Source organism: Arvicanthis niloticus, chromosome 2 (genome assembly GCF_011762505.2).
Source record: "Arvicanthis niloticus isolate mArvNil1 chromosome 2, mArvNil1.pat.X, whole genome shotgun sequence".
NCBI classification, from domain to species: domain Eukaryota; kingdom Metazoa; phylum Chordata; class Mammalia; order Rodentia; family Muridae; genus Arvicanthis; species Arvicanthis niloticus.
In genome coordinates this window covers 13,278,845-13,305,255 of record NC_047659.1, presented here as the reverse complement: position 1 = coordinate 13,305,255, position 26,411 = coordinate 13,278,845, and the positions used below count along the sequence as shown (strand labels likewise).

The window sequence follows — 26,411 nt, the reverse complement described above, 5'->3', positions numbered from 1 at the left end:
AAAATACTTAGCATTCTAATGCCTGGCCTGGATTAAAGCATCCAAGAATCCAAGTGTGTATGTGTACATTTGAGTGCATGTACACACCTCACCTGCTTTCCATGGTGTATCTGTTCTCTTTAGTATAAAAAAACTGGTTCAGAACCAGTCTATTCTCTCTGAATGCCTGTGTGTACCCAAGAGCAGTAAGTTGCTGGAATGCAAGAGCTGATGCCCTTAGCTGGTGTTGTTTCTGCCTGAAGGAGCAGATGTGTGTCTCTAAGGGTTGGGAGGCAGCTTTTTAGTCCTGAGGTGGTGTATAGACAACATTGTCTATGTGTGTTTCAGGCTATGCCTAATTGTGCAGACAGACTGACACCTGGGAATACTGTTCTTTGCAAAGGTGTGTGTTGCTTCCCCTTAAGCCTGGTGCCTGTCTCACCACCTATAAGAATGCAGTGCATGGTAGAAGATGCCTCCTAACAGAGGTTATACCAGGTTTGGAGCTCTGTGGGGAACTGGACTCTCCTGAATGTGGCTGTGTGTGCAAGTGTAAGCATGATGGGGTGGGAGGGTTGCTGTTTACATCTGTAAATCAGGGCTGTTATGGAGGTGGTAGTCTGTGTGATGGGTGGGTTGCTTTATGCAGGACTAGGTCTACGTCCTGAGTGTGCACAGTGTTTTAGAAGAGGACGAACATCAACACATTTCTCTGGCATAGTTTGTATGTGAGGAAGAAGGCTGAGGCTATAGTGTTTGTCAGTGTCAGACCTTTGAGTTTGAGGGTTCTGTGTTTGAGGGTTGTGCCTGAATTCTAATGTCTGGGTCTTCCGCTTTCCCTAACTCTTACTATCCTTGGAGCCCTATAGAAGGTAGAAAGTGTAACTAGGTAAATCTTGAAGTGGAGGTGAATGTCCCAAGCAATTCATTCCAAAAGAAGCCAGGGGACCTACCCTTTCACTGCCACTAGCACAGTCTGCCCTGACCCCAATCCTATTCAGCCTTTAGAGAAGCTGGTGTAAGCTCTGGTTGTCATGAAGCAGGGTCGGTTTTTCAGGAGTTTGAGGGGTGTGTCGATGTCCGGGACCTGGGGGATTGGTGTGAGCAGGTTACCATTTGTGACCATATGTACACGAATATACCAGGCTCAGCACTGCATCAACAGAATGCGGCTTCATGTGAAATCCAGCCCTGTCGATGGGCTGACCACGGATTCCTCTCGCACTTAATAACCGTTGTGTGAGGGCGGTGGGTGCCCTTGAGGGAGGGGCGGCAGTGGGAGTTGTGAGGATGTGTGTCCGCCAATGTCTTTGTATGTTAGCGTGTTCCAAGAGTCTCCCTGTAGCGCCTAGTTTCAGTGTGTCTCTCTGTGTGTGTGTGTATGTCTCTGAGTCTCTGCCTCCTTTGGAGTGTCTCACTCTTCTTAGCGGGGAGGGGATTGGTCACGCATGACTCATCTTGAACGGAGCGGGGCTCCAGCGGCAGGGCGGTCGTCGCCGCAGCTGGAAGGGGAGGAGGACGACGAGGAGAAAGAGGAGGAGGAGGAAGAGGAGGAGGAAGAGGAGGAGGAGGCAGCAGCCGCAGAGGCAGCTGCAGGGACCTCTCCAAGTTTGTCGGGACCTTCTTCAGGGGCAGTGGTGCCGGCAGCCAGGGAAGCCAGAACTGCGCTCAGGCCGGGGGCAGGGGGCTGGGGCTGGGGCTGGGCCCGGGGCGGAGAGGCCGGAGCCTCGGTTCTCCAGCGCTCGTAGCAGCCTCTGCCCCCAGGACGCCCGAGGCCCCACTCCGCGCTGCTCTTCGCGCTGCGCGCCCACCGAACCCTCCGCTCCCGGGCCCATGTACTGGAAGCATGAGAGCGCCGCCCCGGCGCTGCCCGAAGGCTGCCGGTTGCCGGCGGAGGGCGGCCCCACCACCGACCAGGTGAGCAAACAGGCGAGTGGGTGAGCGTCCCGGGATCCCGGGGCCAGCGGGAGTTAGGATTCAACCGGGCCCGGCCCGGTGGCTGGCGGCAGCAGGGAGGAGGGGTGCTGAGTGAGCCCCGCAGAGTGTGTCTGCAAGTGTGTGAGCGCGCGAGCGGGCAGGCGGGGGTGGGGGTCGCGGAAAGCGGGAACACATTATGCAAATGTTGGAGGAATTTCTCAAAAAGCGATTTAGCAAAGACATAGGCGAATCAAGAGGAGGCGAGGCCAGTATTGTCCGTCTGAATAGGCGCTGATAGCGCCGATGCGCCAGAGGTTGTGTCGGCGCAACGCTGAGGATCTCGATGAGGGGCCGGTCCCGGGCGCTCCAAGAGTCTGGAGGGTTCTCTTTCCTCCTCCAAGAGGCCTCTCTTTTCTCTTTTTGGCCTCATTTCACTCGCCGATCTCGCCCTCTTTGGCTTGGGGCTTCCCTTGGACTGGCCCTCCAAAGGCGTTTGAATCGGTGTCAATATCCCCGCTTCAATTTCCCGGCGCGCGTCGAGCGGGCGGGCGGATGCTCCCAGCGCTCTGGGTTTTATTTTCTCTACCACCACCACCACAACCACCACCACCACCGCCACCACCACCACCACCACCACCACCCCCATCTCCTTTTTATTTTCTTTCTTTCTCTCTTTTCTCCTTTTTGCATTTTGTACCGAGAGTAGGAGAAGGGAGGGGGTGGAGGGAGAAAAAATTCGATTTTTAATTACTACCATTAAAAAATCAAATTTGCAATTCTTTGGGCGGCCTGATGGATCTCACTGATTGACAGTTGGAATTGACACTCTGGCTACCTCTTATCTTGGGCATTCACGACAATTTCTAATTGCAGGTAGTTTGTGTGTGTGCGCGTGTTTTTTTTTCCCCCTCAGAGGCTTGGATTGCAAAGGAACTAAGCGATTACTTCAAGAGCCACGGGTTAAGTGCAGGGAGAGGGGGAGAGAGAGGGAAAAAAACCCAATCCAAATTCAAATTGCTTCATTAGAGAGACACCGCTTTTGTGGGGAAGGGCTTTAAATGCCCACTACAAAGTTAGGACTCATTGTTCAGCGCCGGTTTATATAACAGGCGAGGGGAGGCGCTGGGCTCTGACAGCTCCGAGCCAGTTCAGCAGCCGCCGTCGCCTGCATTCCCTCCCCCTCCCCCAGGTGATGGCCCAGCCAGGGTCCGGCTGCAAAGCGACCACCCGCTGTCTTGAAGGGACCGCGCCGCCTGCCATGGTGAGTCCTTTCGGCCCTGCTTTCGGCCTCGAGTCCCCCCAACAAGCACAGGCCAAGGCTTCTGGCTCAGCCTTCCGGCTACCAACCTCTACCCCTGCGCTGGAAAACTGCCGATAGGAGCCGCCTCTCGCTCAGCCTTGGTTTTTCTGGCCTGGAATGTGAGCTTTGGCTACTTCCTGCACCCAGGATGAGCTGTGTTAAAAGTTGGGGGCCGTCCCTTCTTCCCCAATAGGTCCTTTCATTCTTATACTCCAGCCTAGGGCGCGACATCCCTGGCACATTTCGTTGTCAGTGTCAGTCGGTGCGCAAGGGAACCAGATTTGTCTTTACGGCAGCAACTCTGAGTACCCGGCTAAGCGCTTCGCTGTTCCTCTCTCCCATTTCAGGCTCAGTCAGACGCCGAGGCCTTGGCTGGCGCTTTGGACAAGGACGAAGGTAGAGCCTCCCCATGTACGCCCAGCACACCGTCTGTCTGCTCGCCGCCCTCTGCCGCCTCTTCCGTGCCGTCTGCCGGCAAGAATATCTGCTCCAGTTGCGGTCTCGAGATCCTGGACCGGTATCTGCTCAAGGTGAGTCAGGGTAGGTGTTGCCTGCATGTCCACGGGTGTGGGTTGTAGCTCCTCCAAGGGCTGGAGAGAAGCCATGACCTTGCCATTTTAGTCGGCCTCCCACTTCAACCGCTGACCGATCGCGCAGCTTTGGGCAAGTGTGGGAGGTCTCCTTTTGCCCCGGTTCCAACAAGAGAATGGAAGTCTGTCTCAATTTCCTTGAGCCTCTGTATTATAGAGGAAAAGTAGGGAAGCCATACGCCCTTCTGAGCTTCAGCGTGTCTCTTTCTCTCTCTCTCTGCAAATGAGGCTGGGGGGCGGGCGTGAAAGAGGCCCGCGCCGAGCCGACCCCCACCTCCGCCCCCTCCCCAGGTCAACAATCTCATCTGGCACGTGCGGTGCCTCGAGTGCTCCGTGTGTCGCACATCGCTGAGGCAGCAGAACAGCTGCTACATCAAGAACAAGGAAATCTACTGCAAGATGGACTACTTCAGGTAGGCTGCCGCCGTCGGGCCAGCAAACGCTGGGACACGAAGGCCTTGCACGCGCGTGCCTGCCTAGGCCACTTGTGTGGCCTGTGGTCTCCAGCTCCTGAGCCCTGCCGTTCCGAGTGCACGACGCGGCTCAGCGCACCGGCCCGGCCCTCCTACTCTGCACGTCTTACACTGAAGGGAGCGCCAGTGGCAGCCTGAGTTCTGGCGGGCGATCTGCCTCGGGTTCCTGCGGTCTGACAGGCCCTGGCCACAGGTCTGGTTCCATCTCTCGTCTTTTCGAGCCCCAGGCACCAGTTGTGATCTGTTGAGCTTTGATGTCTGAGGCTCTGGCCCGGATCATTTGGATCCTAGTAGCCTAGTTGCATCTCTAGTGAGCTCAGCTCTGGTTCCAACTTGAACTTCAGTTGTGCCGCAGCCTGTCCTGGGAGGATCCTAAACTAGGTTCAGGACTCTCCTAGCTTTGCTCTGCTTTCAATTCTGGTCTCAGATCTTCTCCAGCCCCAAGCGCCAACGCCACATCTGACTCTGGCCCTAGCTCAGACCCCTAGCGCTTAGTCCTAAGCACCTACATCGATCTCTGCCTTCGCCTCGACTCATGCTGTGGTCGCTGTTTAAATCTGGGGTCATGCCTTGGTCCCAGGCTCCCGTTCCCGCCACTGGTGGGCCACCGTTTCTGCCCAGGCTTCAGCCCCGCCTAAGTCTGGGTTCTAACTTTGGGCCTTCAGGACCAGCTCTCCGAGAGTCGTGTTGCATTCCACTGGGCTACACTCTGCGCCGCGGTTCGTAAATCGTGTTCTCCGTAGCTCACAGACTATTTTACCTGGTTTCATGGTTCTGCCTGGCCCTAGCCGTTCAATGTCTTGCAGGGGCCCAGCTTCTAGCCATGCACCAGGCGTCTGCTAACCAGGTCATGGGGTCTAGGTCAAGGAAGTGCCTCGGGGCATCCGTGAAGGATCTGCCAGATCTAGGCGGGAAGCCGAGAGTCTGCTGGAGAATGATGTAGAATTGGTTCTTCAGAGCTTGACACAACGCCTTCTTCTAAATGATTTCTCCGGAAGTAGAGAAAGTTACCCTGTGGTATACATTTCTAGACACACACACACACACACACACACACACACACTTCTTGGAGAGAAGTCGTGACTCAGTCTTTCGGAGAAGACCTCAGCCCCAGAAAGCCTGTGAGTCAGGGAATGTGTGTGTGGTGACCTTCACTCACCCTCTTTAAACCTCCAGGGCCCTAGAAAGAACTCCTGAACCTAGGAATAAGTTAGTAGAAGGTGTGACTGCAAAAACCAGGAGAAGCGTGGTTAGGAGGCAGGCTCTTTGTGTCATAGGGATAAGGTGCTCTGCCTTCGGGTCCTAGGACTCTGTGTTCATATGTATGTATGTCTATACGGTCTGGATCTGCAGTGGCAGTGAAGTGTCATGGAGCAGGGTCAGGGCACATGGACAGTGGGTATGTTCCTTTAGAGAAAAAGCGTGTGTTTCTATTCATGTTGTAAGTGTTGAGAGTATAGGTCTTACATGTGAATGCTGAAAGTGTGTGTGTGTGTGTGTGTGTGTGTGTGTGTGTGTGTAAAACAATGCTAATGTCATTCTCCCACCTCCACCTTCTTGTGAGGTGGTGAAGGGTGTGGTGTGAAGATGTATTTTTTGGCTGACAAGTGCTGTAAGTGTACACAGACAAACGGAGGTTATGCTTGTGTGATGTGGAAGCAGGAGTATGAGGTCTCCTCCTGTCTTTGATGTTCCTTGGCTTACTTTAGGCAGAAAATGGATATTACAGGCGTTTTCTAGACACCTTCTACTCTAGGCCTAACTTCAATTAGGGATTGAGAGACACTGTTTGGGGGGGGGGGCGTCCTTTTGGATGTGGCAGCTGTCAAGGAGCTCAAGATAGTATCCTTCCTCCAAAGGATAAAGCTGGGCAGGTCCATACCTTGGCTTTTCTAATGACAAAAGCCCAGGCAGCCTTATCCAGCATCCAAATTCCTTTCCATTTATCTCCAGGATGGTCGAGACTCCTTGAGTGTCATGCTTTACAAGACCTTGAAGAACTAGTCAAAACTAGGCTCTTGATTTCGTCATTCACAGCCCCACTAACTCCCCAGTCCACTGCACTGGTGTGGACTAATTATCACCGTGGGCAAGCCACAGCATCTTTGTCCTGGATATTTCTTTCCCAAGATGGTCTCTCTGACATGCCAAGGACGCTACCAAGCGTGAGCAGTCTCCACAAAGGCTCATAAATGTAGTGAACATGAATGCTTCGGTTATCACTATTACAATAACTGACAGGATGGGCACCAGGCATGAATCTGTGATGGCATTTCCACAGGCAGCCTAGAAAGCTGGACCCACCTGTCCTTCTCCTTTTCCAATGACAGGAGATCTCAAAAAACAAACCAGGTGCTAAGTTAAGAAAGACAAGTGACTAAAAAGCTCACTTTGTCCCAAATGAAAGTAGAATTTTGAATTTTGTGGATTTTTCTGATCCTTTCTCTCCCTGCCAGGTCTTCAGGTGGGCATAAGTCATCTCTAGCAGACTCACCAGTAACAAAAATAATAAAACCAAAGAAAGGGAAAGAGAAAGCCTTCAGAGAGAGCATCAGGGAAGGACTATTGTCTGTCTGCCTGAGCAACAACACAGACTCTTCCCAGAGAGGGCTGAGTAAGGCTGTGTGGGAGGCAGAGCTCCTGCTCGAGAGCTGTGGCTTAGGGAAGGCCAGCTATGCTGCTCCAGGCCTCTGTTTCCTGAAACAGAGGTCAAGGGTCGGATGGGGTGTGGACTGAAGTATTCTGCCAAAGGGAGGCAAGATCTTCCAATGGGCTTGAGATTGGTGAGGAAGAGAGTGGTCGGGGCTCTGAGGAAGGGGCTCTGGGCTCCTAAGAGCTTCTAACCTCTGACCTTGTCCCCACAGAAGGGTTTTATCTCAGATTCTATCTCCCCCTACCCTTTCCCTAACTTTATCTTTTTTTTTTTTTAGTCTCCACTGGTAGGGGGTTGGTGGTTCAGCAGTTAGAGATTAGGAAGACCCTCCAAGTTCAACAGGGAGGGAAGTTTCAAAGCATGGGGGCAGTAGGGGAGTCTGGTGCTGCTCCTGGCTGACTTGCACTTGTGGGGAAGGCACTTGGTCCCCCCCCCCCCCATTATGTACCCTTGGCCAGGCTTCTGGACATTTGGCCTCTGTTTTTCCAATTCATTCTCCAGAGAACTCACCAGCCACTGTGAGTTCAGCTTGATCCTCTATCTACTCCTATTCTTGGCAAGTCATGGCAGAAACATCAAATCACCAACAGGGAAGTAGAATTCATTTTAATCTCTATTTTTTCACTGAGACCATTTCCCCCCCCCCCCCCCCACACACACACGCACCCACTCAAAAACTGAAGAATATTTTGGGCTATGTGTGTGTGTGTGTGTGTGTGTGTGTGTGTTTTAGAGCATTCATTTCTCCATTGCCATCAGCAACCACACCCCAGGGCAGTTCTTATAGCCCCTTCATCTACCTACCTGTAGCCGTTGCCCTGTGGCCCTCTGGTGGTGCCCTCTAGGCTCCCTTGGCCGCCTACAGCATTATGCCCATTATGTAGTAGAGAAGACCTATGTGCTAGGGGAAAAAAAGCCCAGGATCATTCAGAGAATGAGAACATAGAGTGAGACTACCAAACCCTTTATCTGTTGTATCCTGTATCTTATTTAATTGTGTGATCCACCCTGTATGATACTGTCAGCATCCCCATGTTAGAGGAAGGGAAACTGAACCCTGAGGGATAAGGTCACTCAGTTAATAAGTGGTACTGCTCAGTTCGTCTCCACAGCTACCTGACTCCACAAGTCCTTCCTCCAAGCATCCGTGTGCTTTATCTACAGCCAAACGGTGTGGTGGCTGCCACTTTCTGTTGTTGTTGATTTGCAGTCGTAAGGCATATAGAGTGACAAAGACCTCTCTCTGCTGTTCTTATCCAGTTTTGCTGATTCTTATAAGGAACGCGCCACATATGTTCTGATGCAGTTCTGATGTGTGACTCTCCTTTCTCTTCAGCAGTGGGTAGCCAGCAACTTTCCTAAGACCAAAGACCCTGGTTCCTTTTCTCTTTGGCCATGGGGGGTGGGGGGTGGGGGACGGGACACAAAGAGTTCTAGAGATGGGGGTGGGGGACTAGCTAAAGTTCCTGTTCCCTGCTTGGCTCACAACCACTGGGCAGAGGGGGTGGGGTGGGGGGTGCAAGCCCTTCAGGCTTCTCTGGCCTTCCACCTTGAGACCAAGCTCTGTCTCGGGACTTCAGCTCCTTTCCTTACAGCTAGAGTCCCAAGGGAGGCTGGGAGCCTGGAAGCTACCTCTTCCCCCCTCCCATGTGGAGAGGCCCAGCAGCAATCAGCTGGGTTTTTTTTGGGGGGGGGGCAGATGTTGAGTGGGATGGAGAGGAAGGCTGTGAAAGAAGGAGCCTCAGGCCAGGACCTCCAGGCAGGCTTAGGCTGCTGTTTAACCTCTTAATTGCTGGTTCTGCACCCCTTTTCTTTTTAAGGGTTTTGTGTAGACAGGAGAGGGGGAGGGACTGGGAAGAGCTTCGATTCCAGTTTTTCTTGTTTGCCTCAAGAAATCTATAACTTGTCCGTCTTGAGTGTCTAAAACCCAAAATAAATGAACTTCTAGTTCCTTTCGGTCTTAAGTCTAGGAGACCCCACCCTGAACTTCGTTTCCCCATGTAGAAAGGAGCAATTTAGTAGGCGGCAGTGGCGGCGGCAGGGCGGGGGTATTCCAAAGGTCTCATTTTTAGAGGCTCTTTTCACTCAACAAACACTTGGGAGCATCTTTAGTGAGCCTGACCTGGTCAACGGTGCAGTTCTTCCTACAAAACCCGGTATCCGGATTCCTGCTCTTCAGTGTGGAAAGAGGGCTTATTGGTATCCCTTTAACTGTCGCTAGGATTTGCGGTGTCTCTGGGCACCTTTCCATCCTCAAAGTGCCTAGGCCCGTTGCGTCTGTCTCCGTTGTGCTGGGACCCCAGTGGGGCCGCCGTACTAAATTCAGATTTCACAGCATGAGTGAGGGGGCCAGTAGAATCGTCCTCCAACCCCTTTGGCAATTCCCACGCATCTCCCATACATCCCTTTTTTGAAGTTTCGTTGTCTACTCCCGTGGTGCTGTTTTTCGCTGCTTCCGGAATGGAGCGGCCGGAGCTTCTTCGAACTTCTTCGCAGCCTGTCTGGACAGGAGTTTGTCAGCTTGTCAGACCTGGATGGTAGCTTCCTTTTGCTTTTTCTCTGCGACCTGTCTCCTGTCCCGAGGACACTTTGTATCTCCGGACACAATACATACAAACACGGGCAATGATAGCCACCGCCACACCACCTTTTCTCCAGGGATCTAGCTCGATGGTTTCATTGACTGGGCAAATTCGTGGCGCTTCAGCTTAGGGCTGAAGGCAGCAGTGGAGCCAGCACAGAGGGTGAGAAAGTTGCTGGTGGTTGGTTACTAGGCAGCACTTGCTTAGGAGCTAGGGGATGGGGGGACTATGACTTACCAGTGTAGGCAACAAAGTCGGACTTGCAGGAAGGAAGACCAGGGATTCCCACGGAGACTGAGACCAGGAATCCCATGGAGTCAAGTGTGGGGATCCAGTGTTCTCTGTGCAGAGAACCATAGTTGTAAGCCAAAGGCTGCAGCTCTAAAGGTCAGCCCTTCCTTTCTCCTTGATCCCCCAGTTGAACCTTTTAGAATCTCTGCCAGGAGTGGGCCAACACTGTTCCCCACTGGGGTGGCAGGTTCTCATCTCCATTCCAGCTCCCAAGCAGGTTCTAGGTCCTTTAGCACCTCAAGGCGACCTCAGCTCCCACCACACACTCTGTGTTGTCTGGAATGAGTAGTTTGTTATTTTTGAACCTCTGACTCCAGGTGTGAAAAATTAGTTTCTGGGTCTGTATCTTACCTGTCTCAGCAAAGATGATGGGGTACAAGGAGGGTATTGAACTAAGTATTGAAATAGGAAGCCGAGGCTCTGGGAAGGGCTGCCTGCTCAGTTTCCACAAAGTACCAAACTACAAACAACAGAGAGCCAGCCTCCAGGCAGCCAGAAAGTGACTCCATTGGGTCTACCACCAACAGGGTTGTGTGTGTGGTGGGGGGGGGGGGGGAGTAGCAAAATGGCTTCACCTCTATTTTTGGAAGACTGTCATGGAAAGAATCTATTTAGGTTGGGGGAAGGTGTTGGACTAGGCAAAGGGCTGAAGCCCAGTGTGAACAAACCTAGAGGCCTGGTGAGGATCCCTGGACCAGAGAAGAAAGAATGACCTTGTGGAGTTTGTGTGAGAGCCTGAGCTGATTGATGTGCTGCATTCCAACACACACACATACACTCACACATATTCACACACACATACACACTCACATACACACACATTCACACACATATACACACTCACACACATACACACATTCACACACACATATACACATACACACATTCACACACACATACACACATATATACATACATACACACATATACATGCATATACACACATTCACACACATATACACACATTCACACACATATATAAACACAATATACACATTCACACACATTCACACACATATATACACACATATACAAACATTCACACACATATATAAACACTATACACATTCACACACATATACATACATATACACACATTCACACACATATACATACATACACACACATTCACACACACATACACACATATACACACACTCACACACATTCACACACACATATACATACTCACACAATACACACATTCACACACACATATCCACACTCACACACATTGACGCACATACACACATATTCACACACACATATACACACATATACTCATACACACATATACATACATATACATACTCACACACATTTACACACATATACACACACATTGACACACACTGACACACATTCACACACACATTCACACATATATACATACATATACATACACTCACATTCACACACACATATACATATTCACACACATATACACACATTCACACACATATACACACTCACACACATTCACACACTCACACACACATTCACACACACTGACACACATTCATACACATACATTCACACACATATACATACTCACACAATACACTCATATACATACATACATACATACATACATACATACGTACATACACACACACACACTATCCAGTAGCCAATTACTTGAATTACAACACCATAATGTAACTGAAGTGAATTTTGCTGGGCTGTTTAGCCACACCTGAATGTGGAATGTGTTTTCCCGTGGAAAGGTGCTGACCCTGGGGACAGAAACATAAATCCTTTCTGTATACTTACCCCATCTCTAAGCATGCCAGGGATGAAAGGGGCAAGTCAAAGATCCAGACATTTAAAGAGCAGCACGAGATGGTGGGAAGACATGTCCAGAGAAGGAACAGCCTCCAGAGGCCTGCACTGTGGCTTGGTAGCCTATACCAAGTCTAGAGTACAGGAAAGCGATGGGTCTGAGAAGAATGTGGTCTGTTGGGTTTTGTAAACCCAAAGCACCTTGGACTAGACCCTATGAATAGTGTGGTGCCACCAAAGACTATAAGGAGCTCAGGGGGACAAGATTCTATGTGCATGGCGAAATTTTTTTTTTTTGCTGCAAATTGCAGTGTGGGTGACGCATTGACAAACCAATACTGTAAAATAGGAGGCCAGGGCATATGGGGCGGTGAGAGGAGCCTGATGGGAACCAGGCCTGGCAGGGTAGCAGTATAGATGAGGAGGATGTGTGGATCCCAGAGATTCACTTCATTAGCTGGAGGCGTTGCTGGATATGGGCGGAAGGTTCTGGTATCCGAGCTGGAGGGCTGGGTGATTGGTGGCTCTGCTTCCTGAACAGTGTGTGCTACAGGAAACAGGGTTAGGGGTTAGGACAGTCACAGGTGAGTCAGCCTCACAAGAGCAACCTTCCCCTAGTGCCGAGGGCCTGACCTGTACACAAGGTAGACTAGGCTCTGCTGCTTCCTGGAGGGACTCAGGACTTCTGTAGCTGCTTAAAAGCCCCTTACAGAAAAGAGAGAAAGAAGGGGAAGAGACAGAGAGACTGACAGAATGGAAAAACAGGCATAAGGAACAGGGGACGTTTGATCCAGCCTCGTCCTCCTCTTCCTCCTCCTCCAGTAGGTATTAGGATGTCTTGGGTGCTGGAGAATTTAGGACTGCTTGGGTCTTTGGTTGGCTGATAGACACTAAACAAATAGTAGATGTTGTCATCTTCATAGCTCCAATCAAGGAAAACAGAAAGTCAGAGCGATTCAATGATCTGTCTGTGTGGGGGTCACAAAGCTAAAGAGTGTGTGTACGTGTATTCTAAGAAAAGCTGGGACTGCAGCTTCATCTTTGGAGTCAGGCCTGCTGGGGTCCCTGTCCTTGATGCACTGAATGTATGATGCGGTGAATGTATGATGTAGTGAGACTTATTCTAGGTCCCGGATTCCCAGATTTCCTCCTCTGCAAAACGAGAATTGAGATAAACTCTGTGAAGCATTAGAATCTTATAAGGCAGGTGATGTTCAAAACTTTCCCTGCTAGTAGTACTGTTGTGTTTTCCTAACAAACACCCGTGGTGTATTCAAATGAACAAATATGTTCAAATATAGTGAGCAAATATGCAAATATTAAGTGGTTGTTGTAGAATATTTGAAAAACTCAGCAAAGCAAAAAAGTTATAAAAACCTTGTTCCTAATCATCATCTTGGTGAGACTTGGATGCACAGGAGTTACGGATTCAAGTTAAGGTAATTGTGGGGGCGTGGGTGCCAGGTGAATCCTGGGCAACGTGTGCCCTGAGCGATAAAGCAGGAGAAAGACGAAAGACGCCCGTTCTAAACATTATTTTCCTTATTTCCTTTGTCCCGCAGCCGATTTGGAACCAAGTGCGCCCGGTGCGGCAGACAAATCTATGCCAGTGACTGGGTGCGGCGCGCGCGCGGCAATGCCTACCACCTGGCCTGCTTCGCCTGTTTTTCCTGCAAGCGCCAGCTATCCACCGGTGAGGAATTCGGCCTGGTTGAGGAGAAGGTGCTTTGCCGCATTCATTACGACACCATGATCGAGAACCTCAAGAGAGCCGCCGAGAACGGTACCCAACTTCCCAACCCCCAACCCAGCACCTAGTCTTTTTCCCACGTTCCCTAGCACCTAGGTTCGAGTTCCGCACAGTTTTACCGGTTGAGAGGTCCCTGGAACACCTGGAGACAGCATGGGGTGGGGCTACGCGTGGAGCATGCGCTCTGGCTCCATCATTTGCATAGACCACTAAGTCACTACGGAACCCTGTAAGATGCTCGGGGCAGCCTACATGCTGATTGGCCTGCCGGGTAACCCCAACCCCATTCCACCCACCAGCCGCTTGGACAGTTCAAGGGATAAGACGTAGTACACATTCTTCCCACTTCCTTATGGGCCACACAAAGCCAGAGGCTAAGGGTGGGTCATCTTAGACCAGAGGTTCTGAATATAAAAACGTTAAAGGGACCAGTCCCTGAATATTGGAGACGCGGCGGCTTTACCACACAATGCCAACAGACGAGGTTTTCTTTTTCTCATTGGGCCTCTTCCCGTCCTCATGATATCCAAATGTTGGACTAGAATGTTGAGTCTCGTCTACTTTCCCAAGATATTTATCCTAGGGTCTTGATGAAAGTCTTCAATGCGGTGCACGCAGTGGAGGGAAGGGAAGCCGAATGATGTATAAGAGGTGGTGAGGGAATCCTAAAGGGGACCGGAGCTGTGGACAGAGGCAGCAACCCTTCCCATGGTTCTGCTGTCAGGATCTATGGATACTGTAACGGAATGTGTGAATGCTTACAGCCTTTTTAGGAGCTTTGTGCTGTATTCCTAAATTCATAGCTAGAAAATCGACAGAGGTAATCTGCAGAATTCACCTTGCCAAAGCTTACATTTAGTAGGTCTGCTGGGGGGGGGGGGTGTCTCTGAAGCTCAATTTCTTACCTATCATAATATATAGCACACTACACCATACTATATCATGCTCAGAAACTCCTTCAACAGCCTGGAGGCTCCCGGGATGTGGTTGTCTCTTAGTTTCATTTTTCCATCTAAAAAAAAACTAGGCACACTAGCCATTATCCTGCCTGCTTTTCAATGAATATTAATATCGCACAGCTTCTCTGGTGGGGGGGAGTATGTACCACCCTACCTCAGTTTCTAGGCATCACGGCAAGGCTAGTAAGGGACCAAAAGTGTGTTACTGGCCTCGGCCTCACCAAGGTCATCATTTTCTCCTGCTAAGATCAGTAGCTGTAAGTGGGGAGCAACGGGACTTGGTGCTGAAGTTGCCTGTATTGCTTGGCAAGAAAGCAGAAGAGGAGGGCTCGGGAGTCAGAGCTCCTCTACACCGTGGTTAATCAGTAAACCACAGCCTCCTTTCACTCCTGGACCACCCAGGGCCACCCTTAGCCTCGCGGTCTTGCCCAGGACAGCCTGTGCAGGGAAACTTCAGGTCACTGACTATCATCGGCATTAGCTATTGCTTTTCTTTTAAACGAAAACAGTATTCACGCACAGTCATTATAGAAAAATGAGGAGACGTGGTTAAAGAAAAAGTTGAAATCATTCTGCATGTCTTTATCTCCCTGTTTACATTTCCATTCTTCCCTTTCTACATGTAGTTTTTTTTTTTTCGTTCTACATAGTTTTCCCCCCTAATTAAAACATTAGAGCAAATTGTAAGCAGTGGTTATTCCTAAGTGGTAGAGTCATGGGTGACTTTTCTCCTTCTTTGTGCTTGTCAGGATTTTGAACTTCTGGTAAGAACAGTGTATTATTTTTGCATTCAGAAAAACGAACTGCTAAAATGGGAATATAGTTGCTGGTTTACAATCATAGTGGCCAAAGTACTGCAAAACAGAAAGACCACACCTAAGATATATCCCAGCTAATAAATTATACTTTGGAGAAAGTAAAATGTAATTGTTTTAAATACTTCAAAAGTTGACGATGTGATTGACACGTCTTTAGTTCCTTTAGTCTCAGTACTCAGGAGGCCGAGGCAGGTGGAGCTCTGTGAGGCCAGCCTTATCTACAGAGCGAGTTCCAGAACAGCCAGGGCTACATGGAGAAACACTGTCTCAAAAATAAATAAACAAACAAACAAACAGTGGGGTTATAGCTTCTGCAACCCGTGCTGTTGTTGTTGCTGCTGCTGCTGCTTCTCCTCTTCCTCCTCCTCCCCATCCTTTTCTCCTCTTTCCTCCTCCTTTGCCTTTTTAAAAATCTCCACCTTGATTTCCCTCCAGCTCAGCTAAAACAGTCGTTAGGGTCAGCTCAGTTCCAGTTCCAAGGCAGAGGATTTGGGGTTCCCAGTCAGGAGCTTTTTTTCCTCTCTGAGCCTTAGTTTCTTTTCTTTAAAAAAAAAAAAGTGGGTGATAGTATGGAAAGGAAGCTCTGGGCTCGGGGACTAGGGCCCTGGGATCCCCACTCCCAGCCACTCGCTCCTGACCCTTCCAGGGACAAGCTCCCCCCCACCCCGTCCTTTCCAGGCTGCCACTAGAAGAGATGGGGACGCGTGGTCAGCCGCTTCTGTCGCCCCCCAGGGAACGGTCTCACGTTGGAGGGGGCAGTGCCCTCGGAACAGGACAGTCAGCCCAAGCCAGCCAAACGCGCGAGGACGTCCTTCACTGCAGAGCAATTGCAGGTACCCGGGGCGAGCCCCGAAGCGTGTGGGCGGGGCCTCGGGTGGGCGTGGTTTGTGGGACTTGTGACTCCGCCCCTTGTGCTGGGGCCCGCAGGAGGCCGCACTCCGGATGAAGCTGCCTGGGGCGTGGCCTTGGACCCTGAGCCTCTGATTGGGCGGAGGTCTCAGGGTCCTTCTGTGCCCCACAGGTTATGCAGGCGCAGTTCGCACAGGACAACAACCCCGACGCGCAGACATTGCAGAAGCTAGCGGACATGACGGGCCTCAGTCGTAGGGTCATCCAGGTGGGGCTCCGGGGTCTCAGCCTTCAGGTCTGGGTGGACCTCAGGAAAGCGCTGAAGCTCTAGTGGTGCGGATGGTCGCGGGTGCACTTGACCGCCCCTCTCCAGTGTGGCCTGAGGTCCCCAGTCGGCACGGGTTGACCCTTTTCCTTGATTACTGAGAGTACAGAGGCTGTCGTTCCAGGTATGGTTTCAAAACTGCCGAGCGCGTCATAAAAAGCATACACCGCAGCACCCAGTGCCACCCTCTGGGGCACCCCCGTCCCGCCTCCCCTCCGCCCTGTCCGACGACATCCACTATTCTCCGTTCAGCAGCCCAGAGCGGGCACGCATGGTCACCTTGCACGGCTACATTGAGAGTAAGTGATGCGGATTCTGGGGTCGCCAGGCCAGCGGGGAAGGGGACATTGAGGCCTGCTCCTGGGTTTCGTATGAGGGGCAGGGACCTCAGGGAGGCAGCCTGATGGATGAAGATGTGAAGCGGATCAGTTTCTCTCCCTTCCCCAGTGAGTCGGGGCCCTTGGTAGAGGGAACCAATAGTAAAACTTTAAGCAGCCAGTGAGCGTGTGTGTGCGTGCGGGATGAGGGATAGGGACCAAGGAGTCTACGTTCTGATGGGCAACACAGCTTAGGACAGACTCGAGTGTATGGTTTTCATTGCAGTGATTCCTACAGGAAAGATGCTGGGCGAGTGTGTCCGGAGATGTTGGGGCCCGAGGAGCACTGCCTCTGAGCAAGCTGAGCTCTGAAGGATGGGGAAAATTTACTGAAGCACATAGACTGGGGGGCAACTGAAAAGCGGGCAAACCCTGGTTCAGAAGGCATCTTTGTATGGGTGCATTTGGGGCAGTAGAGGCCAGGTTTGCATGACCACTTAGGGCTGTGAGACCTTTGGACAAGTCACAAAATCTCCTCGAACCTATCTGTTTCCTCATCTGTGAACTAGAGTAGTGATAATGCCTCTCAAAGGATGTTGGGAATTGATTGACATGGGCATCCAGATTCTGAGTACCTCCTGTGTTCTTAGCACTGAGATATACAAGAGTCAACAAATGGGTCAGAATTGCCCTGTTCCTGGCGCTCACATTCCAACGGAGAGACAGATTCCTCTGTTTCAGTCTGTCTATCTGCCTTCCTCCTTCCTGAAAGCTGCATGGGCATGACAGCAAGTGCTGTGCTGCTGAGCTATGGCCCCAATAGAGCCTGTGAGCACTAGAGGGGTGGTGGGTGAGCCGTGCTGAAATGATCTTGAAGCTGGAACCTGGATGAAACGAAGACTTGGCTTAGATTTCTGAGGAATGAGGAGTCAGTGAGCCAGCTACTGAGCAGGTGTTTAGTTCAAAATCTCTTTCCCTTTGGGATCATTTCCTCAAAGCTGGATATGACCAAAAGAGTGTGTGTGGGGGGAGGGCATACACATCCACATTCTCTCGTTCAAATAATTATCTTGGGCTCCAATGAAAAGGGGATCCAATTGTTGCTTGTTGAGCACCTGCTTTGTGCCAGAGGTGATGCCATTTGAGTCTCTAGACATTACATAGACTAGGAAACTAAAGGGTCCATTGTAAGTTCCAGGGACTCTAATGATTACATTTGAACTGTGGTGGAACTGGCAGGGATCAAATCCCACCCTTGCCACTTCGTAGCTTGGTGACCTTGGGTGAATTTCTTGGACCACCATCCCGTTTCCTCTTCCATAAAAACAAAGACAATAAGAGCAGCCACCTCAACGTAGTATCGTGATCATCACGGAGATAACTGGCTTAAAGGTTCCATTTACTACATACAGGCGAAGGGTTAGCTGCTTTGGGATGTGCTGTGGGTTTAGTTGGCAGAGCAAGGAGCAGGGTCCTGTCTGCTGCATCAGGCTGCCAGCTGGAACTGTCTTTCTATGCAGTTCCATTTCTGAACCTTCTGCCCATCAGGAGGGACGCTTTTCCCCTTTTGTTTCTAAACAATGACTTAATGTTCAGCCTGAATAGAACCTATTAAATACTTACTGAAAGTGCCAAAGACTGGGAACTCTCTGGTTACCAGGGGTCTTGGCAGCCAGCTAATACTTGGTATGTGGTTGGTATTGAGTCTAGGTGTCTTCTGTTGTGAGTCAGATCAGGAGTCTGTTTATGTGTTCTGTTGGACAAACCTAGATCTCTCTTTGCTTCTAGGGCAGGAGTTGTGCTTTCCTTTCTTCTTCCCCCGGAGTCAGAGTACACCTCTGTTGTGTGACTTAGAGGACAAAGCAGCAGTTTACAGTTAACTACAGCATAGAGTTTTGGGTTTTCTGAAATATTAAAGCTGTATATAAACTGAGTATAGGGTCTAGGAACAGACCCCAGGGGTGGGGCTGGGGGGGGGTTCCCTTCCACTTTGCAGTCAACTAAATTCAGTGCTTAGAATCTGATTTCAAATAATTAAAAAAAAAAAAAAAAAACACCTTTGGAGCCAGACTTTTAAAAAAATGTGCAGACAGTTATTTGAGTAATTTGAAGCTGTTCAGAGATTTCTTGAACACCCAGGGAGTTAAGAATCCTCAATTAAATACGATTGCCTTACCCTGCAGAAGAGAGAACAGTGTCTCAGAAAGGCACAGTGACTTGTCCCAACTCATCACTTGCAAGTATCTTGTCTAGGCTCTTTCTGTGATCAAGTAGGACAGAGTCTAGAGAAGAGACAGGCGGATGAGAGCTCTGCTGGAGTGGTAAAGTGGCTGCAGTGCAAGGGATTTGGATCAGAACCAACGATGAACTTTCCTCATGAGGCTTTTGTTGTTTTGTTTGTTTATTTGCTTGTTCGAGACAAGGTCTCTCTGTGTAGCCATGGCTGCCCTGAAACTTGCTCTATAGACCAGGCTGCCCTCCATCTCAAAGATCTTTCTGTCTCTGCTGTGGGAGTGAGTGTTGGGATTAAAGGCATGCGCCACCACTGCCCAGCTTTCCTCAACAGTTTTGGATGTTGAAATAGGATACAGAAGTTCATTCAACAAATATGTATAGAGTACTTTGCAGGGGCTTGGAAAGACGGCTCAGTGATTAAGAGCACTGGCTGCTCTTTAAGAGAACAGGGGTTCAATGCCCAAAACCCACATGGCAGCTCAAAACTGTCTATAGCTTCAGTTCTAGGGGATACAGTGTCCTCTTCTTTCTTCCATGGGCACAAGCCATGTAAGTGGTGCACAGACAAAAAAAATGCAGACAAACATGCAGGCATACATGTACACATACATGCAGAGATACATACAGGCATATATGCAGGGATACATGCAGAGATACATGCAGGCATACATGCAGGCCAAGCACCCATATTCATAAAACAACATTTAAATTAAAAAAGAGTGCCTTGTATATTCCATGCCTCATCCTGAGTACTAGAAAACCAGAAAGGTTTGGGGGAAAAAAAAATCATACTGTCTTAGAGCCTGCATTCTAACTGATGAAGAGACAATATTAAATAAGCAATGAAGTTATATATAAGTCAGGTGATTAGGGCTAATCAAGAAAAGATGAAATGCAGGAGGACAGGGGCTGTTTATTGGGTTGTAGTTATGAGCAGGGCGGTGACACATAAGAACTGGATATCCTAGGAAGCAGTTGGTAAACTGTCTTGGTGATGATGCTCTGGACATCAGAATGTGAGGATGAGGGTCTGAATAGGTGGGTACATCCTTGTTTGCAGGAGGGGGTTCGTACATATTCATTTAGGAGTGTCCACTTATCAGTGAGCTGGGCCATAGCACCTGATAAAGCCCTTCCCATGTGTAGCATTGCAGCCAGCTCAACTGGACCTTTCCCAGGGCCATCCAGGCCAGGCAGCAAGCAGCGGAGACAGAACTCTGGGTTAGTGATCAGCCTTTCAGCTCGCAGAGTACGCAACAGGTGGGGATCCTGTGTGGAGCCTGGGGGATGGGCTCCAAGGCATCCTCTCGTCCACAGGTCAGGTACAGTGCGGGCAGGTGCACTGCCGACTGCCTTACACCGCACCCCCTGTCCACCTCAAAGCCGACATGGATGGGCCGCTCTCCAATCGGGGTGAGAAGGTAAATGGAGCCTGGCTATGTTTGGTGGGTCAGAGCTTTCCTGCTGGGAATGGGTTTCTGGCAGCATTCCCTACCACTGAGTGGCAGATCACTCGGGCACCCAGTGTGGCCCCAAGGCAGTCATCAGAGCAGCTACTTGTATGTTTCGTGTGCCCGACCTCTCTGAAGCCCTCTTTGTAGCCCTGTCCTCCCTGTCCCTTGGCAGTGAGGCCTTCTTATTTACTTACGCTTTGAGGTTCTGGGGAGGGTTTCTATTTCACACTATTCTACTTCCTCATATCATGTGCTTTTCTTCATTTGTTACTGTCTCGAACTTCTGGCAGCAACTGTCTAAGGCTAGTAGATCCCAGGACTAGCAGGTTACATGTAACCGAGGGTCAAATGGCAGGGCCTTCTCTGTGGATGTGAATCCGTGGTTGCTCCAGGTATCAATACTGAATATCCTAAAGGATGCATAAATGGCACCCAGTCTGTGGCTTTGCTTTAATCTTGCCTACATGATAGTTGAAAGTAGCTGAGTCTGCTTTAGGTGTGCCCAGGAGTGGGTACGAGCCTTATCACTTCAGTTCTGAGGTACCACAAAGCCATCACTCCCAAACAAGTCTTTATTTCAGATGTGGAGAAACAGAGACTGGGTGAGGGGACAGTGATGAGAAACGAAGCTCTAAAGATGCTAGGTGGGTGTGGGGAATTTGGATTTTACCAGGCAGCAGGGACGTGGGGGTGGTCCCCAGTGAAGCTGAGTAGGGTGAACACATGAGAAGCAGGAAGTTCCGAGCTGCCATCGCTCTTAGCAGCTCTCTACTCCAGCAGATCTCAGTCTTGGTGCACTTCAGAATCCCAGAGGCATTTTGGGAAGACACAGATCCCCAAGCCAGGGGGAATGAGGAGCAACAGAGGCCAGCCTGAGTAACACTGGCTCTTGTCATTCTGAAGGACTACTCAGGGAAGAGAACGGTCCTTCAGGGCAGGTTCTCTGCCATTGCTTTCTGAAACCTGCTGTGTGCAGAGCTTGCTAGGTAGTGGGCACCATGGGACAAGGGCTGGAGGCTGGGGGTCCAGACAACCCAGTGGGACAGTACGATAATACTGCATGAGAATCTGGCGAGCAGGCACCAGGTAGACACTCTCTGAGCTGCTAATCCACAGTGAGATCTGCTGATTGCTGAGTTTGAGGTTGGCACTTGACATACAGTGGTTGACACTCCCCAGCCAACTTTGGTATGGATGTGACCTTTTCATTGTAAAGACAGAGAAACAAATTCAGAGAGGTGGTGCTATTTGTCCTAGGAGTGCCAAGTATTGGGATCTGAAGTCTGCATGGTTTGGTCATTGCTGTTTTTGTGTGGCACTTTGCTGTTTATACAGCACTCTCTCTGACCTCATCTTTCTTGGCCTCCCTTAGGGGCCTTATAATGCTCTCCATTTCAAACCCATAGAAACTGAGGCTCAGAGCAACAGCTCACCCAGGCCACAGCCAACACGGCAGAGCTGACCTGCATCCTAGCACATCATTGACTTGAAGCTGGAGGGCATTTGTCCTTTGAGACCCAACATTGGTCCGGAGGAGGGAGAGTACATAACCTCTGCCTTCAAGGGCTGTGTGGTTTAGACCAGGTTTTGGGAAGTTACACTATAGGGTGATGGAGTAGATAGAATCAGGAAGATTCAGAAAAGGGTGTGGCAATCTCAAGGGGAGAGGCAGGAAAGAGAAGAATGTCCATGTCAAAAGAACAGCTGATACAAATGCATGGAGGAGAGAGAGTTTGAAGGAATCCGGATGTCCAGTATGGCTGAAGCCCAGGGAGGTAGAGGGAACTGGCAGAGGCCATGTCACAAAAGGCCTAGCCTGTGGAGTGAAGGGTTTGAGTCAGGGGAGCTTTGAAAATGCACAGAGTTGGACTCAGAGGAAAGCCTTTTTTTTCTCAGATGCTAAGCTGAACTGTGGTTGTCTCTGGTTTCAGCCTGAAAAATGTGTCAGGCTGGGTGATGGCAGCTTTGGCTCTGGGTTCTTGGCCTCTGGGTTTGTCTGTTGAGCCAGAAGCTCTCTTGCTGGGCTATGTCCCCAGCTTTGTTGCCAGGAGCTCTGTGGTACAGTCTGTGCCCTTCCCTCATGACCTACTACCCTCTTTTGTTGGCCCTGCTTGCCAGCTCCTAAGCACCTCTGCCAGTCACATCTGCTCACATCTGCATGTGAGTAAGGTCTTCTGTGTCACAAGTGTGGGGCAGGACAGACAGCAGAGGAAGGAATTAGCTTTCTCCCATGTCCTCCTGGGAAACCTATGGGGAGACAGAGACCCCATGGGGCTGGTCCACTCATATAGACTAGTGCTGGCCTGGGTAGCCCTGATCTCTCGGACATGGTGGAGCTTCCTATCTCCATGGCAGCAGCATTTGGCCCCACAGACCTGTCATGTTTCCAGAAACATAACAGTTATGAATAACATAACTGTTACTCTTCCTGGTCATATACCTGGATCCCACAGCTTTACCACTTAAAAGGGTCTTAGAAGTCAGGGCTAAGCTGGCCTCCGTCAGGTGGGAAGAATGCAGCCCTCAGAAGAGAAGGGTCTGACCAAAGTAGTTATTTAATAAGAGCTCAAGGCCAGGTGCCCTTCAGGCCCAGAGGGAAGCTATATCTAGGGTTGGGTGAGGAATGTAGTATGAACTGCTGGAGTCAGGCCACCCAGAGTCTCAGATCTGCTGCCTCCTCCCCCTAAGACCTTCAAGTACAATTAGCTTCTTGCAACTTCAGTTTCTGCCTATGCTAAGTGGGGCTATAATAGTTACTGCCCTCCTATGATGCTGTTGAAAGGAGAAGCAATGTGTGTGAAGAGCCTAACACACACGTGCCTGGTGCACAGAAGGTACTCAATAGCTTTTGCTCATCAAAATCTTCTCAGTGGTCCTCTGTGTATGGAGGCTATGGATGCCTGAACCTCTCCATATATATATGTGTGTGTGTGTGTGTGTGTGTGTGTGTGTATACATAGACATCCATGATAAAGCACAATTCGGAATTGGGCAAATCAGGGATTAATAAAATGGCGGATAATAAATCAGCACAGTTGCAATGTGCCGGGGTAACAACGCCACACATGTTCACGGGGTCCAGAGCGAAGTGCATGGTGGGTCTCTGCTGCTGCTCTTGCTCTGGGAGAGTTTGCCATCCATATTTACACATGAGGAAACAGGCTCGGGGAAGGGAAGTGAAGCTGTCCCAAGGTTTCACAGCACGTAAACGGAGCCCAGGTCTAAGTTCTGAGCCCACCACTCTCTGGGTCTGCAGGTCCCCCAGGGCTGCTGCTTTGCAGAAGGCACCAGCTTAGCCACCTCCACTGCTCTTCTCTTGCAGGTCATCCTTTTTCAGTACTAACGCTGCCGGCACTTGCACATCTGTCCATGGGCACCACACAGCTGCCCCTCAGCCGCTGAGATCCAGCATCCAGCTGTGGCCAGGGATCCACCACCTCCACATAACCCTCACCGGCTGCCATCCTGCCCTCTGCCAGTGGCCCCATCAACCCAGGCCTAGTCTTCCCTCTCTTGTTGAGAACCAGAACCCACCAGGAGCAGCAGAGTCCCACTCTGGGAAGGCAGGCTCCCTGAAATGTGGCATCATCGTGAAAACAAGCAGCCTGTCTTTCCTCATCAACTGGAAGTCATGCTTAACATCAGCTGATCACAGCAGCAATGGCTAATTCAGTCGCCAGTCAACAACAGCCTCCTACTTCACAGGTTTTCTTCTCCCCCATATTGGTCTTTATTTACTACTTCCTTGGAACCATCTCCGAATTCTGAATAGCCAACAACCCCCAACATTATATACTCTGCTGCTTTTGTCTGGAAAACTCTACAGTGTTTGTGGGATGTCCCCAAAGGAAAGCTGTGTTCTAATTTTATCATTTCCATCTGTCTGGTTATGTCAAGTTAACTCAGAAAAAGAAGAGACACTGACCAACCCTGAGAGGCCCAGCAGGCCAGAGATGGAGCCCTGCCCAGATGAAGAGGCAGAGGGATAGGCAGGGATGGGTGCCAAAGACCCCCCAGTGGCTTGGAGGAGAAGGACTGGGTACACTGGACTTGGAGAGGTGATGAGAGTTTCATGGAGAGAAAAGAGGAAAACTTGGGGGGGGGGGCTTCCCCCACCTAATTACCCAGCAGGAGTCATGGAAAGGATGGCATCTGAGCTGCACGATGACACCGCTGAATGTTTAGGTGGGCTAGCATTAGGGACCCTTGTTGGCTACTTTTCAGTCCTGAGATGAGGGCCTTCTCTAGGGGTGGGGTGAGACTACTCACGAGGACCAAGGAACAGAGCCCAGAGAAACGGCAGCCAGAATACTAGTTCTGATTCATCCCCGAGGGAAGAGAGGTGCTCACGGCCTCAGTGAGTACATGCCAAGCCCAGGATTCCAGCTGGCACCTCTGCCACCCCCACCAACTGCACAGAGCCAACTCCTAAGAGCAGAGGCCAACTCCAAATGAAGGTCTCAGGTTACACAGGTCCCCAGTTTATGTTTTCAGGGGATGCCCATTTGTCCCAAGCTTATCCTGTAATTCTAGTACCACTTGGTGGCCTGATGCACTTCTAACCAGAGGCTGCCTAGCAGCATGTGTTAGCCAAAGTCTTCCTCCTTGTTTTGAGAAGACTCCAGGACAGGAAAGGCAAATTCATAGTATGTATGCAGTTGCTGTCCCTGCTTCACCTGTGGCAGACATCGATAATCGATCACAGCACTCTATCTCTCGGAGTCTGGATAAGGTTTCAGAATTCCCATGCTTGAAGTTGGGATGAGACCAACTGTGCTATTGCTGTGGGACCTGGAGGAGGGTTAGGCACGGGTGACACTTCAGAAGGGAACTTTCATCCTCTCCCTTCCAAAAATTGGCAACTGACTGAGGACAAAGAGAAAGCACCTCCCAGAATGCTGTGAGTGTGGTTTGGTTCAGAATTCTAGCACCCTGTGCCAGGCAAGAGTCACCCTATGACTCAAGCAAAAGAAACCTGGCCTGATCCCTGACTTTGGGGAACCCAGATCTTTCCTTTGATTTTTGCTCCTAATGATCAAAACCCCAATTGCAAACATGTGGCAAGTGGCCAGCTGAGCCCAGGTTACTTGGTACCCACTCTGCCTTGAGCCTTTCCCCAGGGTCTATTTCTTGTGTGGATCACGTGGCAGTAGCATGTTGCAGTTCAGATGTCTCCACTACCCTGTCCAGAGCAGCCTGGGAATGTACAGGCCATCAAGGCTATTTATTTAAACACACACACATGCACATGTGCACACACACACACACACACACACACACACACAAAGGGGGGAACACACACAAATGGAAAAAATTGTAAGCACTTTTTTTTTGTAAAACCAATGTTTGTTTTGTTACATACCTTTCATGTTGTGCTTTGTAAATGTCTTATTTGTGTAATAAATAAAGTTAATGCAAGTAGAAGTGCCGGCACTTAACCCAGAATGCCATGGGATTCCATTTTTCTCCTGCTAAACTCTAGTCAGTTAAGGGCTTAGGACCCTAGCGTTGGTGTGAGCTGCTGCTTGACATAATCCTAGAAAACTGGTACCGCAGGCAGTGGACTAAGGCACTGTGCTAAGGCACAGGGATGGGCTTCTGCTCTGATACTGTGTTGTATGGACTACGTTGTGGGAAGTCAGGCTGCTTGCTGACCTTTGTTCTGCTTTCTGAACACCAACTGTCTGCTGTGTCCTCTGCTGCTCTGCAAACTCGGAGTCCAGTCCTGCCCTGTCTCAGAGAAGCTCTCTGTCTGGCTAGTGCTGTCAACAGACATCCGTCTAGTATGTTGGGGGCCTGAAGGGGAAAGCATGTGAGCTGGATCCAGTCCAATAAGATGTACAGATTAGGTATGAAGGCGAGAGTATTGGGGGACTGCAGGGGAGAAGGGAGACAGGGATGTGCTGGGGAAAAGAATCTAACATGACAGCTTCAGCTTTAGCACAGACTGACTCTCCTGGAGGCTTTGTCAGGTTCTAGAGTCACACACATGCTGGACAGTAGTCTGGTGGTTGTCTGATTGGTTCCTCTGTAAAAATCCTTTGTTCAGCTCAAAGCCTTAGGCACGGAGGGTAGAGCTCCCTGCAGGGTATGGAGGTGTTCTCACCGGCTGCAGCCCTGGGCATGTTGCTTATAAG

At 50.2% G+C, this 26,411-nt stretch overlaps 1 protein-coding gene across 2 annotated transcripts; it reads left to right on the top strand.

The window, feature by feature from the left end:
* The first annotated feature begins 1,649 nt into the window (after positions 1 to 1,649).
* Lhx6 (LIM homeobox 6) lies at positions 1,650 to 25,694 on the top strand. 2 transcript variants are annotated; one of them, XM_034495290.2, is made up of 10 exons: positions 1,650 to 1,896; positions 3,086 to 3,157; positions 3,544 to 3,726; positions 4,078 to 4,199; positions 13,130 to 13,350; positions 15,827 to 15,927; positions 16,116 to 16,211; positions 16,393 to 16,567; positions 20,138 to 20,241; positions 23,597 to 25,694. In XM_034495290.2, the coding sequence occupies exons 1-10, from the start codon at positions 1,813 to 1,815 to the stop codon at positions 23,615 to 23,617; spliced, it is 1,179 nt and encodes a 392-aa protein (XP_034351181.1). In that variant the 5' UTR covers positions 1,650 to 1,812; the 3' UTR covers positions 23,618 to 25,694. The 2 variants fall into 2 exon arrangements, with proteins under 2 accessions (XP_034351181.1, XP_034351182.1); XM_034495291.2 differs by lacking the exon at positions 20,138 to 20,241.
* The last annotated feature ends 717 nt before the right edge of the window (positions 25,695 to 26,411 follow it).

Coding starts and splice junctions, on each gene's coding strand:
- Lhx6 (XM_034495290.2), top strand. CDS start 1,813: ATGTACTGGAAGCATGAGAGCGCCGCCCCGGCGCTGCCCGAAGGCTGC. Junction 1,897..3,085: donor GCGGCCCCACCACCGACCAG/GTGAGCAAACAG, acceptor CCCCTCCCCCAG/GTGATGGCCCAGCCAGGGTC. Junction 15,928..16,115: donor TCACTGCAGAGCAATTGCAG/GTACCCGGGGCG, acceptor TGTGCCCCACAG/GTTATGCAGGCGCAGTTCGC.